This window comes from Danio rerio, chromosome 23 (genome assembly GCF_052040795.2).
Source record: "Danio rerio strain M-AB ecotype USA chromosome 23, GRCz13ab, whole genome shotgun sequence".
Classification (NCBI taxonomy): domain Eukaryota; kingdom Metazoa; phylum Chordata; class Actinopteri; order Cypriniformes; family Danionidae; genus Danio; species Danio rerio.
Window position 1 is genome coordinate 2638019 of NC_141043.1, and position 17338 is coordinate 2655356.

The 17338-nt window shown below is 40.4% G+C and overlaps 1 protein-coding gene across 4 annotated transcripts; it reads left to right on the forward strand.

Annotated features, from left to right (window-relative positions):
* Window positions 1–1297: 1297 nt before the first annotated feature.
* tp53inp2b (tumor protein p53 inducible nuclear protein 2b) lies at window positions 1298–15784 on the forward strand. Of its 4 annotated transcripts, none has more exons than XM_087306411.1 (4): window positions 1298–1589; window positions 5186–5517; window positions 7184–7589; window positions 10748–15784. In XM_087306411.1, the coding sequence occupies exons 2-4, from the start codon at window positions 5394–5396 to the stop codon at window positions 11013–11015; spliced, it is 798 nt and encodes a 265-aa protein (XP_087162537.1). In that variant the 5' UTR covers window positions 1298–1589; window positions 5186–5393; the 3' UTR covers window positions 11016–15784. The 4 variants fall into 4 exon arrangements, with proteins under 4 accessions (XP_087162537.1, XP_087162538.1, XP_087162539.1 ...); XM_087306412.1 differs by having other exon boundaries at window positions 10751–15784; XM_087306413.1 differs by having other exon boundaries at window positions 7460–7589.
* The last annotated feature ends 1554 nt before the right edge of the window (window positions 15785–17338 follow it).

Consider the following 17338-nt stretch of genomic DNA (forward strand, 5'->3'; position numbering starts at 1 on the left):
AATTTTGTCTGCATTACGTGTAAACAACACACACAAAACCTATACGTCTGTTCTTAGCACAAATATGCTGGTGAAAAGAATCTAAATGGCAAGGAACAGCATTTGAGTTATTTTCTAAAGACGCTTTAAAGGCCAGTCAACCATCAAGGTCTTGTCATCAATCCGCGGCTCCACATAGGTTGCTCACACGTCTGTCTTCAGACTGTGAGTTCTGATTTGTCAAATGTGACGCGTGGCAGTCTAAACCCCGCCCCCGCGGCGAGAGGGAATTGAGGAATGTGGAGAAGGCGGGACAGGCAATATTTACAAACACTGTTTAAAGAGACACGAGCACTGCACTGATCAAATTACATCCAGACTCCAGACAGCGCGGTCACATTATATCCTGAACAGACACCTTTAAAAACGCAAAGTGGCAATGATATGAGATGGAAACTTTTTTTTTTTTTTGCCTTTCAAAAACAATTTATTTATAATTTATTCTGGCGGAGACATGTCAGATATATAGTGTATAACATATAAACATACAAATAAACAAAAAGAAAACAAAACAAAAAAAAAAGATCAGCATCAAGCAGAAAGAGAAGGAAACTAAGAGACTGTGCTAACTCAAATGCTGTTCCTTGCCATCTCTTCACCAGCATATTGTGCTAAGAACAGACGTCCAATATGTTTTGTGTGTGTTATTTACACGTAATGCAGTAAAAATTAACAATAAAAGTCTATTTTTCTGAATTACTCAAGTAAGAGAGAGATTATTAATCTGAATATCATGATAGTTATGTCTGGCTATTATTGATTGGATTTAATAAATTAAATAAAATCTCTTTACACCTTTCAAAACACTTTAGAATTACACATCAACAATGCGTTTGCTCACATCAGACTACATTTTATAGCGCATTTTATAGCTTTTCTTCATAACATTACATTATTTTGTTATAATTGTTGACGGTTTGATAACTGAATGACATTACAGCTACAGAAAGTAAGTGCATTTTGTAGCTGAAATGTCCTTCAGTTATCAACATTAAACATCAGTATCAGTATTATTCTGGTGTTTTGTAAACACCAAACCCAAAACACAGCACCAGCATTACTATATGAGCTCCACCGCTGATTTATGATTTCATATGCGATTGATTGTTTAAGGTAAAGCGAATGATGAGGCAAATCTGCCCAACCCCCACCGCTTCATTTACTGCTCTCGGTCTGGTGTAAACATCTGATTGGTCCAGCTGAGGGAGTGGGCGTGGCTCTGACCGTTGCTACGAGCGCCGTGACATCACAATCAGCTGTTTTGTACGTTCTGTATTCTGATCTGCGGATCAGCTGGGCGAAGCAATAACATCACCAACAGTATCTGCTCGGGAAAATAACGTACAAGCCGCAGATCCCACGACTGAAACGTCGTGTAAATCTGATTTTACACGCGGATTTCTTCTAAGAAGAAGGACTTTTTCATATTTTTTTGTGAATTTTACTACCTCATATAAACGAATACCTAAAGCTATGCTTTAAGATTTTTGTTGTTGTTGTTGTTGTTTTATTGTGTGGTCGTCGCGTTTACAACTTGAATAATTTTGCAGGTAAGACGCTGTATACATCTCTCCTGTCTGTTCTGTTGAAGCGAGATCTGTTTGTGGAGCAGAATCCGCTCCGTCTGTTGTGACTGAACTAGATCAGACATGTCTAGTTGAACACAGCGGTATACAGTAGATGATTCTGTACGAGCAGTTATTCTGTTATTAAACCATCTCACACGACATCATCATCGTTTTGCTCTCGTCACAGATGCGTTCATCGAAAGCAGTGTTCTCGATGGTGTACCTTTCAGAATCCGTCGTAAAATGACACCTATAGGTCACTAATGTTGTGTTTTACGTTTGCATTTAGCAGCAGTGGGGGTTTCCGTTGATAAATAGAGTTGTAATACTCGTCCAGTCTTTGATTATATCGAAAGTGTGTGTTTTTTGTAATGGTTTGTGTAGTTATATGAGCGATGGTAATACCCTTGATCCGAGCTGTCATTGCTTTGACCCTTTGCGCTCAGTCTCTCTCTCTCTTCGCATTATGCGCTCATATTCACTGCTGTTATGCGTTTATATTTTATGCTGCACTAATTTCCCATCGATTCACACAGGATTGATTAGTACAAATGGGATTTGATGTTGTTTTTTCAGGCGGCATCAGTCAGACTTTCTCTGAAATCGTTTTTAATAATCAACGGTTGGTTAGTTTTAAGTGTGCATTCCGTGCATCTTTGAAAAAAGCAAACTATTTTTATATTCTGTCACAAACGCCGTAGTCACAACAGTTTGTGTCGCTTTCTATCGGAACGATCCTGTTCCCTCTGTTTTTTCATCCTCTGACCGCTAGTCTTGAGATGGGCTGGGCTGCGCCAATGACGTCATAAACACGCAGGGTTCCTTAAGCCCCGCCCACCGGCAGCAGGATTGAATATACAGGTCGTCAGCAGGGGGAGCCGTCGGGAGCCAAATTAAATGCTTTTCATTTCAGTAAATATGACGCAGTGAATAGGATTTTAATGTTATTGCATAAGAACAAAGTGTTTATTTATCTGTACATATGAGCAATTCCATGCAAATGTCAACATTGCCCTGAAAAGAATAAGTTTTCACCAAAATATTGAAATCCTTTCTATGTTTTTTTTTTTTTTTTGTAGGCTTGTATTTTAATTTATTTTAATTTAAAAATGTCTCTGTTATTATATTTGATTTACCAAAATCACACAAGTGGCATTTTCACATATGTCACATCCATAATGGAGAGATGGCACATCCATAACGGAAGCTTTTTCCTCATAAATGCAAAAATGTTGAACAAATTAAAATCAATCATGTTTATTCTATGGAAATTTGGAATTTTTATGAAAACCAAAGAAATTGAATTTCTGTGTAATAATCTGTTGATTGTCGCAACATTTTATATTCACAAATGTAGATTTGTTACAGTATTTCTTTTGTTTCAAAGCATTTCAAAAAGGTTTTAACATTTTATATAAATCCATAAAAAGGTAAAACCAAAAGGTGCCTCAAAGCTCTCTAAGCTTTTGCCAACTTATATGGGACTGACCCCCCTGAATGTAATGTATTTTCTTTTGTATTATTTATATCATTTTTATTTGTACTGTTTTGTTTATTGTATGCTGCTTGGATATAATTTTATATATGTTTAACTATGGAAGTTGAACACACCTGTTTGTTATTTGAAGGTTAAAAAAATGTTCTACAGAGAGCCAACTTTTATTCCTTAGATTATTATTGTTTCTTTTGGGATGTCCAGTTTAATTTAGAGAATTTCTACAAAGCATGTTGTGTACTTTAAACTCGCTAAGTCAGATCCATAACACATGCTTATTTCCCTCATTTAAAACCAAAATATTGTTTACAGATTGATATTTTTCTGATCTCAAACCTCTGTGGTTAGTTGTTTTGTAAAATATAAACATATTTCAATATAATGTTAACATATACATTTTCTGTTTTGAATTTTTACTGCAAATGTCACATCCATAACGCTGGAATTGCTCATGTGTAAATGTTTTCCCCCTCTTATATTTAATGTCTGAAAACATTAGGATTTTTTTATTTATTTGACTCTAAGCAATAGATTGTAAAATGAAGTGCTCTAAATCATCATCCTGCTCCTGGAGGTTTACCATCCTCTAGATTGCAACCCCAACCCCAGTCAAACATACCTGGAGCAGCTAATCAAGGTGCTCCTAATTACAGGTGTGCTAGAGCTGCATGGAAAGCCTCTGGGATCAGGGTTGGTGATCCCTGCTATAAATCATAATCTTCTTAGTTTTTGTACAGTAGTGTTTATAATAAAACACAAATAAACATTGTACACTTGCCCATTATTGAAAAATCCAGAGAGCCAATAAAGTGGTCTCTTATTTTTTATTTTTTAGAGAATTTTGCATCACTTCTTTTTATTTGCAGGTTAAATAAATTATCTTCAGCCATTTAACTATTTTTTATTAAGCAAATTGACATTTTGATTAATTTAAGATTAACAAATTATTAATGCAAATGGATGTAGATAGATAGATGGATAGATAGATGGACGGATGAACAGATAAATTAATAGACAGATAGACCAATAGATAGATGGATAAATAGATAGAAAGACAGACAAACAGAACAATAGATATATAGATAGATGGATAGATAGATAGATAGACAGACAGACAGACAGACAGACAGACAGACAGACAGACATATAGATAGACAGACAGACAGACAGACAGACAGACAGACATATAGATAGATTGATAGATAGATAGATAGATAGATAGATAGATAGATAGATAGATAGATAGACAGACAGACAGACAGACAGACAGACAGACATATAGATAGACAGATAGACAGACAGACATATAGATAGACAGACAGACAGACAGACAGACATATAGATAGATAGATAGATAGATAGATAGATAGATAGATAGATAGATAGATAGATAGATAGATAGATAGATAGATAGATAGATAGATAGATAGACAGACGGATAGACAGATCGATAGATTGATAGAAATACAGATAGACAGAAAGACAGACAGATAGATAGACAGACGGACGGACGGACAGACCGATAGATAGATAGATAGACAGACAGACAGATAGACGGATAGACAGACAGATAGACGGATAGACAGACAGACAGACAGACTGATCAATAGTTAGACAGACAGTCAGACAGACAAACAGGATATATAGATAGATAGACAGACAGACAGACAGATAGATAGATAGATAGATAGACAGACAGACAGACAGACAGACAGACAGACAGACAGACAGACAGACAGACAGACAGACAGACAGACAGACAGACAGACAGACAGACAGACAGACAGATAGATAGATAGATAGATAGATAGATAGATAGATAGATAGATAGATAGATAGATAGACTCAAATGACTTGCTTGTTCAAACTACTTATTAAAAATGAGTTAAAACAGCTCAATCCTAAAGTTTTTTTTGTCAGCAAAACAACTTAATTGTTTTAGGTTTGTAAAAACGGTTAAGTTAATCAATTTGTGTTGGGACAATTCAGTTTTCAGTTTTTTCTAGTTTGAGATTTTACTCCTAAATAATTTTTATGATTCGGTTTTCTTGATCAGTTCTGCTCTTCTTTTTCTCATTTGTAGATCTTTGCACCACAAACCAAGTGAGACCTTATATTGTACTGCGCCTTCTCTGAACTCCAACAACAAAAGGCCAATACACCTGTGATCAACCTGCCATCCGTCACAGCACTGACACAACAGCAGCGTTACAGACTCAAGTCAACACAACAGCAGATTTACTTCTATTCGGCAGCTTCTATCTCTCAGGAAACCGTGTCCTCCGTCAGCCATGTTCCAGGCGCTCAGCAGTCTGTTCTTCGGCAGTGTGGACGACGTCACTCCAGAGCTGAAGGGACCAAAGCCCTGCGTGACCGAGGCAGATGAAGAGGGATGGCTCCTGGTCAACCTGCCCGGTGAGTGTCCTACAAACACACCCCAAACTCTCTCCAACTGACCTGCATTTACCCAGGTCACAGATTAACTCTTTACCCGTCAGCATTTTAAAAAGTTGCCAGACACCACAAGCATTTTTTTATGATTTTCACCTATATTTGACCACCCTCAAATTTTTTTTGCTATGAATACATGAGCATATTATATATCAGAATAAAGAACCAAGCCTCTGCCTTTAAGCTTTTTCAAAACATAGTATATAATGCAAATACACACAAATATATGTATAAACATTCATATATACCTTCTTCTGGATTGCCTTTGTAAGTCAAAGGAAAGTTGTATAACTCTTTAGTTTTACATGCAATCTGATCCACACTTTCTCTGATGGTCTTATATTTTACTCCCAGGAGACCCAGAAGTCCTGGAACTCATTCAGGACATCTGCTGGGTCTTTTCTTATTATAATATCCCTAAACCCTGTCTATGGTGGGGAAGCATTTACTCATAATTGACAATTAATGGCGGGGAAAGGGTTAAAGGCAATGTGTAAATTCTAAGTAATGAAATTTTGCGTTTGTGGTAATAATAAAGCAGTCTATTGTGTGCACTGGATTAATATATATGAATTTGGAAAGCATTAGCATGGTTCCAAAACCTAGTGGATTGCCTCACTATTTGTCTATACAGACATCTGTGTTGGGAAATTATCAACATGACTAACATGATGAAACCTTGGGCTTGTACCATAATGCCAAATTAGATGGCCAGCCAGTGAAGTTTGAGTTTAGTTGAGAAGGGTATAAACGAAGGTCGGAGCCAGCTCCAAGTGGGTGGGACTTGAGCTCCAAGTGGGCTGTACAAACCTGGAGTTTTTATTTACTTAATGTCTTGTACATCTGTCTGTTTTAATTAAGCAAATTGACATTTTGATTAATTTAAAATTGTGTTTAATTTAAAACAATTAAAACAAATGATTGATGCAAATGGATGTAGATAGATAGATGGATGGATAGATGGATAAATAGACAGATAGACCAATAGATAGATAGACCAGATCGACAGATAGATGGAAGAGATAGATAGATAGACAGACAGACAGACAGACAGACAGACAGACAGACAGACAGACAGACAGACAGACAGACAGACAGACAGACAGATAGATAGATAGATAGATAGATAGATAGATAGATAGATAGATAGATAGATAGATAGATAGATAGATAGATAGATAGATAGACAGATAGACAGACAAATAGACAGACAGATAGACAGATAGATAGATATATAGATAGATAGATAGATAGATAGATAGATAGATAGATAGATAGATAGATAGATAGATAGATAGATAGATAGATAGATAGATAGATAGATAGATAGACAGACAAATAGACAGACAGATAGATAGATAGATAGATAGATAGATAGACAGACAAATAGACAGACTTCTAATACATGGTTATTAGAGAATGTTTAAAAGGGTTATAAGAAACTAATGGCAGTATTCCTGTCTTCTATGTTTCTCTGTTGTTTCTGTATCCCTTCTCATTTCTCCATATTTGAATGATTCCTTTTTACTGGTATGTGTGCTCATGATACCCAACGCATGGCTTCAACCAAACTTTCATCCTCTGGAAACACACTCTATTCTGTCCTCTATCTCTTCCCACTTGACTGAAGGCGAGGACGGGCCAGAGGCAGCATCAGTAGCCTGCGCCCGTCCCCGCTCTGAATGTCACGCTTCTCCTCCTACCTGCAAAAACCGCAGGAGTAGAGCAGGCAGGACGCAGGCCACACCTCCTCTGTCCGCCTGCTCCGCTCCTGACCCCGCCTCCTTCTCCCACCTTGAGTCAGTAGAAGTGAATGTGTTGTTAAGCGAGCGGGGCTCGTGCTCCTGTAGTGACTGCAGCATGGATGAGAGCTGGTTTGTCACCCCTCCACCCTGTTTTACTGCAGAGGGAGCCACGGCGGAGGCTAGTCCCATGGAGGACCTCCTCATCGAGCACCCCAGCATGTCCGTGTACGTCTCGCCCGGCCCTCTCCCTGCCATGGAGGAGAGCGCCACCAGTCTGGCTGGCAGCATCAGGTAAAACTTACCTTCACCATTCAACCCAGTATCACAGCAGATTATATAGTCACGAAATTTGATGTATCTATTCGTGTTCCCTGACAGAAATTTCACCCATTTTTCCACGTTCCAGAACACATCGTTTAACCTATAGTATTTCAGTAGGCATTTTTTGTGTTCCTCAAGATGATTTTGACCTAAAGTATTTCAGTAGGACTTTCCTCAAGATTTTAAACCTATTGTATTTCAGTTGGCGTGACGTATTGTAGTTGACTTTCGTATCTCATGAATCCTCATAAACACATTTTCAGCAATATTTTGGAGCACCTAACCCCAACACTATCCCAGACATCCCAAGTTGGAAAAAGTCTTTTTCGGGGGATACAGAGTTGATTTGCTGGAGGTAGCGGATTAGTGGATGCTCGAAGAACGGGGTGGGGGGGGGTGACATTGGGACAGGGGGCGGGCGGGTTGAGTACCCCAATAGCATAGAATTCTGGCCCAGATTTGGCATAAAGCTGGCACAGCAGGCATTCGTCCGTCACTGGCATACAGCACATGGGCCAAACATGGCCCAGGTTTGGCCGAGGCGGCACCGTCTTACAGGCAGCACTCAAGACTTGGGCCAGATATCAAATGTAGTATCTGGCCCAGATGTTACAAATGTATATGTGGGCCACGTAAGTTTGGTCCATCTTGACCCACTTTTAAAATACATTTACATTATTTTTGACTAAAGAAAAAATTCTATCAATCGGGTCGCTTCAAGAAAAAGCACAACCGTAAAGCGAAATGCTTCATGGTTTATAAAAAACATCACAGTCGTGAAACACCAACATATCTGGCCCAGTTCAGGCCCAGTTATGGGTTATTAACTTGGCTGAAACTTGGCCCAGATATGGTCCATGTTTGCCTCTTGTCTGAAAGCCAGATTTGGTCCAGTCATGTACCGTAATTCACTGCAGCATGTGGGCCAAGCAAAGGCTGATGGTGTGGGCCAGATTTGGGCCAGAGAAATTTTGCTATGGGGGTAGTGAGCGACATATCTGTAAAGGGGGGCGTATGCGCGCGAGACGTACTTGAAGAGCGGTGGGGGTGAGTTGCGCCCGATGTACCTGAAGAGCTAGTAGGGATGCAGTGGAGAGAGGGGTGTGCAACATATTTAAGGACCGGGCAGGAGACGCATGATTTCCGGGAGATTATCATTCATTTACAGGTGAATTGGGTAGGCTAAATTGTCCGTAGTGTGTGAATGTGTGTGTGGATGTTTCCCAGAGATGGGTTGCGGCTGGAAGGGCAGCGTAAAAACTTGCTGGATAAGTTGGCGGATTAATAAAGGGACTAAGCCGACAAGAAAATGAATGGATGAATGAATGATCAGAAGTAGACAATGCTAAACACAGGTCTAAATGAGGACTGAAAAGTTCTGATATTGTCCGCTTCCAGATGTAGTAGAAAGCATGAAAAAATGCCGTTTAAAAGTGGTAATGCTCATGTGGTCACAAGAATTCAAACAGCCACAATGGCTTCAGTCATTCATGTGTCACACTGAGCGGTCTCGCCAAACTGATGTAGAGCATGTCAAAATGGGGAAAGAATCTTGACCAAATCCAAACACAAGTCGTCACGGAGGTCACATTTGAAAGCATGGTAATTTGTCTCAGATGACAACTTGTGACTGGATCAGTGAAAATGCAAGTTCAAGTTTCAAGTTTGCTTTATTTATAACAAGATAAAAAAAAACAGCCACAATCTTTTCTGATCTTTTGGTCACAAGATCTTCTTGTGGGGGTATAATGACGCAGCAGTTGGTGCTTCACAATGGCGAGATTTTAAAATAAATTATACGATTTTAAAATGTATTCTAAACTCAAAATGCAACTTAACACTAGGTGGAAACGGCAAAACGAAAAGCAGAATATATATGGTGATTGGGATTGGTAAAGACACTGGTATTTGGTTTGTTTCTCAACTCCAGCAGTTGAGGTCTGCTTTCCTGCAGAGTTTAGCTTCAGCCTAATCAGACTCTCCTAAAGAAGCTACTCAAGGTCTGCAGAATTACTTAAAAAGCTACACAAAGTACAGGGTTAAAGAAAAGCTCTGCAGGGAGGTGAATCTCAAGGGGCCAGACTTAGCCGTTCATGGCCTAGTAAATACATTTCATTAGAAATTTGCATATTATAATCACCTGGTGGGTGGTTTTTAGCAATTTTGATATACTGCCCAGCTGAAAAATCCAGCTTAAACCAGGCTAGGCTTGTTGGCTGGTTTTAGCTGGTCGGACAGCCTGGTTTTAGAGGGGTTTTGGCCATTTCCAGGCTGGTTTCCAGTCATTTTCAGCCTGGTCTTAGCTGGTCAGGCTGGAAAATGACCAGCCAAATCCAGCTAAAACCAGCTTGACCAGCCTGGTTTAAGCTGGATTTAGCTGGTTTTGGCTGGACCCCCAGCTTGGCTAGGCTGGTCAAGCTGGTTTTAGCTGGTCATTGTCCAGCCTGACCAGCTAAGATCAGGCTGGAATGGCTGGAAACCAGCCTGGAAGTGGCCAAAACCCCTCTAAAACCAGGCTGTTCGACCAGCTAAAACCAGCCAACCAGCCTAGGCTGGTTGAAGCTGGAATTTTCAGCAGGGTGGCTCCTAAAAATGCCAAATTATGCCTAAATGCCTAAATACTAAATTAGATTTGATTGGCTGTGCATACAGTTAATCTGTCGATGTGTAATATCATCTGAAAGTTTACCATTTATACCAAAGGCATGCAGTTCTTCTCCTGGAGAACCACTGTCCTGCAGAGTTTGGGCAAACTCTGTCCTGAAGGGCCGGTGTCATGCAAAGCTTTACTCCAACACTAATCAAACACACCTGAACAAGCTAATTAGTGTTAGAAAGCTACAGGTAGGTTTGTTTGATTAGTGTTGGAGCTAGATTCTGCAGGACACCGGCCCTCTAGTACCGAGAGTGCCCATCCCCTGTTTAACTCCTCAGGAGTACTGAAATGAAACTCTTTGGCCCTCCAGGAGCAGCACTGGAAACCTGTGGCATAGACAAAATGCTAAATGTAATTTTGATTACGTTACATCAAGTCCAGCATGTTACATCTGTTTTCCAATCTTTCATTATCACCTCGTTCTTTCCATTTGTTTCTCACTCATTTCCCTCTCATATCTGCCCTGTTCCAGCAGGATGTCTGAATCAGCATTGCCCGCTGTGACCAGGAGCAGTTTACCCACACGGGTGACCCGGGGAGCAGCCGCACAGGCCGGTGCCCTAGCTAAAGTCACCCAGGTCTCCAGGGTCCAGAGGGCCAAAGCCCGCACTGAGCGTCGCCACCTGGGACGCAATCGCATGCAGCGCCAAAACCGCGTGCGTGAGCAGGTCCAGCGGCGCGCAACCCACACCCGCAACTCCTTCCTGCACCAGCCGTGCCAGCGCAACATCTGCCACTGAGGCGTCAAAGTTTACATGGAGGGCATTATTACACATTTCCCAATGAAACCCCTATCTTCTCAGCTGTCTTTTAAAGTCCTCCTCTTGCATTTATCGTTTGTTTTTTTGTCAATTATCTTATTCAGTTTCCTGTTAATCAAGCTTGTCCTTAAGCACAAGCCCATTTATCTGTTTTAGGGGTTCCCAAACCTGCTCATAAAGGGCCACTGTCCTGCACAGCTTTGCTCCTGCCTTAATTTCACACCTGTACCAGCTGATCAAGGTCTTAGGACTTACCACAAACTTGTATACAATGGTGTGTTGGTGTTGGCTGGAGATCAAATCTGCAGGACACTGTCCCACCAGAAGCAGGATTGAGTACCGCTGATCGTTATCCTCTTCCTAATCTTATCTAACAGCTCACCACCAAGCACAATTACTCCGTTGAAGATCACCCATGTAGTTACCCAAATACTCATGCACCTCCTGTGTGTGTTTGAAACACCTAATTCAGTTTCCCAGTCTGGGAACATAGCTGAAAAGAACACATGTAAACGCTGCAGTGTTACAAACAACATCCCTCTAAATCAGGGGTCACCAAACTTGTTCCTGGAGGGCCGGTGTCTTGCAGATTTTAGCTCCAACCCTAACCAAACACACCTAAACAAGCTAATCAAGGTCTTACTAGGTATACTTGAAACACCCCGGCAGTGTGTTGAGGCAGGTTGGAGCTAAACCCTGCAGGGCACCGGACCTCCAGGAACGAGTTTGGTGACCCCTGCTCTAAATGTACGACACTTGAATTGGCGCTGTTCAATAACATGATTTGGTTTATTTTTCACAAAATGCGAAAAGAAAGAGCCAGTAACCGAATGCTTTATTGGAGCATTACTATATATTTGTAGCTAGTAAAATGGAAAGTTGACTTGAAAACAACAAGAATGAGAAGTATGTGGATAAACGTGGGAGCAAGAACTTGAATAAAAATGCGTGAGAGTTTCCAGATGAAGACAAATCTAGAAGGGATATACTTGTAAAGAGGTCGGTTCAGAGGAGACGTTGATGCCTGATCTTGAATATAAAGGTGCTAACTTTCAAAAGTCATTCAGACATTTAGTTGCTTTTTAATGTTGTCTGTTCCAAAACCTAGTGAGCTAGACTGGGGATTGTCTCGTTAACAGACCAACAAGGGTCTGTTATTTTATTTTGGCCATTCGTCCACACATTAGCATCTATACACTAAAAAAATATTTTATGACATAACCCTACAGAAAAATCCAGCTTAAACCAGCCTAGGCTGGTTGGCTGGTTTTAGCTGGTTGACCAGGCTGGTTTTAGAGGGGTTTTGGCCACTTCCAGGCTGGTTTCCAGCCATTTCCAGCCTGGTCTTAGCTGGTCAGGTTGGAAGATGACCAGCTAAAACCAGCTTGACCAGCCAAGCTGGGAGTCCAGCCAAAACCAGCTATATCCAGCTTAAACCAGGCTGGTCAAGCTGGTTTTAGCTGGATTTAGCTGGTCATTTTCCAGCCTAACCAGCTAAGAACAGGCTGGAAATGGCTGGAACTGGCCAAAACCCCTCTAAAATTTGGCTGGTCAATCAGCTAAAACCAGCCAACCAGCCTAGGCTGGTTTAAGATGGATTTTTCAGCAGGGAACAGAGTGGAAAATCCTAAAACACCACTCCTAGCATAGTCATGTAATCATCATACCTACCTTGCCAACAGTCTCTAGTATTTCAGCCCATCTCCCGTTTTGTTATTCTCCCAAAAAACTCCCTTAGTTTCACCCCCCCCCCCCCTCTCTCTCTCTCTCACTCTCTCACAACAACTCACCCCCCAACCGGTCCTCAGCTTTTTAGTATAATCTATAACACCCCTGGATTGCTGACTTTGGTATAATATCCGATTGCAGCGGTTGTCCAATAGTATCCTGCAGAAACCTAAACATCCCTACCACTCTGCCCAACAACCCCAAAGACAAATGTTGGCAGGTATGGTAATCATCAACTTTTTGGAAATGATGACACCATTGTACCACGTAAAGATGGAAGATCCTCGGATGTAACAACCGTAAAAACGATAATGGTGGATTACTGAGCTGTGTTTGTAACAGAGCTGTGTTCACATGCTCGCTGCATTCTTTTGCGACTGTAGTGTATCCTGCGGATCTGTCCATGTTTGTTTACAGCACCACATGTAGGTGTGGCATACATATTACACCATATTAAAGCTGCGGTCACACTAGAGTTTGAGCTTGCGAAATTCTGGTGTGTGGCGCTGCGAAAAGGGGCGGGAATAAACACGATGATTAGACATTTAAAAAAGCGAGTGATTGGTCAGTGTTTGAAAGTTCTGACCAGAGAGGTCATGTTTTGATCCTCGATCGGTCTCACGCAGTCAAGTGATGCGATTTCGCAGGCCAAAGTTTACCAAGCTTAAACTTTCCAATGCATCGAACTACGAAAACTGCCGCACGACCTTGCTTTTTCGGTCTGACGCATTCGCGTGCGTATGAATGGAAGTCTCTGGGGAGAAAAGTGCAGTATGACTTAACTCACGCAGTTTTCCTGTGTCCATGTGGATGCTGACATTTCTTAAAAAAGATTTGCGTTGTAAGTTTTAGAATATGCAAAAGAAAAAACGCCTGGACATCAGCTGGTTAAGCTGACAGCTCTGAGGAAATAAATGTTTTCACCCAGTATTCAAGTATACTATGGATTTATGCCTACTAGAGCAGGCATGTCCAAACTTGGTCCTTGAGGGCCGGTGTCCTGCAAAGTTTAGTTCCAACCACAATCAGACACATCTGGGCTAGCTAATCAAGCTCTTACCAGGCTTTCTAGAAACATCCTTGCAAGTGTGTTGATGCAAGTTGGAGCTAAAATCTGCAGGACACCGGCCCTCCTGAACCAAGTTTGGACACACCTAGAGTCTTACTAGAGAGCTTCCCCAGTCATCTAGCTCACTAGATTTTGAAACAGAGCCTTGCGTTAAACTGAGGTCCATCGTGGATGGTACTGATACTATGCCAACAACACAACACTGAAAGTAACGTGAAGCTAAAGATTAGCTCTGTCAACATCTGATCTAGATAATAGGTGTATATCAGGGCAGTGTGCAATGACTTTACAGGTCACATGATCAACGAGGAGTGTTTGGCATAGGCTTTAGATAGAAGTGCATGCTGAATGTGCAGGATAGTTAAAGTTGTGACTCTTTTTTTTCCTGCTTCATGAAGGATTATTAATGTGGAAATCTCATAAAACATGACAAGAATCTCAATCTGAATTCAAAAGCTGCCAAATATATATGTATGGTATGACTGCATTGTGCAGAATACACTGATTTTAGAGCTGCAGTGTCCCTTGAAATAGTTTTGTGAGATTGCACCGTCGGCCCTTCATGTGGTTGTCCACTGATGTGTAGATGTCAGCGTAGCAAAACACTGCTCAACTGTCCCCCATACAGCACTTACGTGAGAAATCACTGTGACCACAGAGACAAAGAACGACCATTCAACCATTTCTCCAAGCATCCGTTCCTTATTTGCATTTCACCACGCCTCTCATATTGATCATATGATTGTGATTTACATCTTTGTCGTCCTCGGACGTCAGTCTGTCAGAGTCTGCTAGGTCAACGTCCCTGTTGGGACAGACCAAGCACACATGCACTCAAAACTAAAGTGTACGTCGACTCCTAAAAGCGCGCTCTTCCTCGATAGTCAGCAAACACACATTCATAGGAATTGCGTCCACCACTTTGTGATCTTTCTTACACGTGTATTCAGTAATGAATAGACTAACAATGGTGCTGAAACGTATAGAATTATATGACTGTTTGTACTTTTATTTTGAGAAGTTTGCACTGTCTTACGTTTTTGGAGAATCATGGTATTTAGCAGTATGCTGTTTTCGTTTGCATTGGTGAATGAGATGCCAACATGCATGAGTTGAGGGGGGGGGTCTACCTTAAAAAGAGGTATACGATTATAGTTGCATTCAAATGTATATAATAGCAAACTATTTACAATTCAATGTTTGCGTTAGTCTCATTTTGAAACCACAACCTTATTGTTTTCATCCGTGTGTTGTTCCAGAATCTGCTTGATTTCTACTGGGTATTTTAATTGAGGTAAAGTTGGCTTTATAGTCGCACTTTTAGACTTTATCGTTTAACATCCGTTAAATATTTGGTCTGAAGTCCTATCTAGGTATGCACGATTTAATTGACCGCGAACAATGTTGTACTTTGATAGTCGTTGACTGCTAATATGATTTCGTATTTGGAATTAGCAAAGAATACTATTCTGAAATCATATGAAGAAGGTAAAAGCCTGAATGTGCCAATATAAAACCAACTTTACCCCAAGTGTATTTCACCATACCATCCAACATTTGCCATGATGTCAATACCACTGTTCTTGCATTGAGAGGATTAGATTTTTTTTTATGCAACTTTCTTTTTAATTATCATCCTGTCATTTGGTGTTTGGTCATTTTTAAGAATTCTTCTCGTAGTCTTTCCTATCACCTGCCAAAATCTATTATTGTAGTAGGCTATCTAAAGCTAACAGAATAATGTAAGTCTGGTGTATGTCTATGCTTTATTTCCTTGTTTGAATCTGAAACGGACTGTTTTCTGCATCATATTGACTCTACGGAGAGCACAGCACGAATGTCAGTGGCGTTTTTAGGAAAATCTAATGCCCTGTAGCCTTATAAGGGTTCTTAAAGGGACAGGACAGCCAAAAATGAGCTTTCCTCATTATTTACTCACAATGCTTGTAAACTGTTATGAATTTCTGTCTTTTGTTCAACACAAAACAAGATATTCTGAAGAATTTTTTGGGGGGGGAAGCCATTGATAGCCATAGTAGGAACTAAAATACTATGGACGTTGGCACTAATAGCCCAATAATTATTGCGCCAACATATATCAGAACAGGGGGGCCCGAGTTCAAGACCCGGCTTATGGACTTTTTCACTATATATATATATATATATATATATATATATATATATATATATATATATATATATATATATATATATATATATATATCAGTAGTGGTGTGATATGGCTGTATATCAGCACTGGTGAAAGGCGTGCGTTGGCACGAGGCCACAGGCTGAGTGCCTTAGCGTCCCACCAGTGTTTATATACAGCCATACGAGTGCTACGAGTGTGATATTGCATTTATACAACAGTTCGACAACACAATCGTGTATATAAATAAGAAAATCAAAGACAGAGAGCCTAAAACCCTATTGTATTAGGAACTACTTTCTTCCGCCATTCATTCACATTTGCAGCTGACATCAGAACAGCAGAAGCCGTCACTAATTCTCCAGTCACTTCAGAGCTAGTGTTTGAATGATTCTCTATAGCGTAATTTCTAAAGTGATGATAAAACAGCTGATTTTGCTGATATTTTAAGATTATGAGGCTGAACGTGACATCCATCTACAGAGATATATTTTTACAGTGTTAAAGTCTACTGTATTTCTATGTTGCATCAGGATATCACAATAATTAACCCAGAAAAAAGCAACGCAGTCACTACCAGACTGCTGTTGTGTTTGCGATAAGGAGGGGGAGTTTGGGTATGAAGTCTTTGAATAACTCTGTTGAGAACCGGGATCCTTATGAATAAACTGCATAGTTGCAATCTATACAAAAGAGAGAGAGAGAGAGATCGACTGAGAATATCACTTACCAGTTTAATAATGATTTGATCAGCTGTAGTTAGAAAACACAGTTTTAATCATCTAAGCAAGGGCTTATTATGTTGTCCTGGTGTCATCTTGTGGATAGACAACATCAATCGTCTTTGGTTGATAGGCACCAATAGTATCTGGATGCAGCCTTTATGATGCAAGCTGAGATTGCATCAGTCAGCCATGCAATGTCAGACACAATGGAGTGACGTCTCTGTGACAGGTGTGGTAAGGGGTGGGGTTGGGCAAGCGCATTGGATGCAGCTCAGATTGCACTGCACCAGGTCTGCATCCAGAACCCTCTCTGACGCGCTGTCTCTCAGAAATTATAAATATTTTGAAATAGGCACTATCCTTATAAATAAACTGCATAGTTGCAATCTGAACGACCACATTATCGACTAAAAAAGCCTTAAAAGTACATTATACTGTCCAATAGCTGCAAGATTTGTTAAGCTGTAGTGAGTTTGGTGGTATGCTGCTCTATATGGGCGGAGTAATACACAAAGGTGAAGAGGCTGTTCGAGTTCTAATATTGCAGAATATCACACTGCCATCAGCCAATCAGATTCAAGTACCAGACAGAACTGTTGTATAAATTATTTATATATATATATATATATAT

Coding starts and splice junctions, on each gene's coding strand:
- tp53inp2b (XM_087306411.1), top strand. CDS start 5,394: ATGTTCCAGGCGCTCAGCAGTCTGTTCTTCGGCAGTGTGGACGACGTC. Junction 5,518..7,183: donor GCTCCTGGTCAACCTGCCCG/GTGAGTGTCCTA, acceptor ACTTGACTGAAG/GCGAGGACGGGCCAGAGGCA. Junction 7,590..10,747: donor AGTCTGGCTGGCAGCATCAG/GTAAAACTTACC, acceptor GCCCTGTTCCAG/CAGGATGTCTGAATCAGCAT.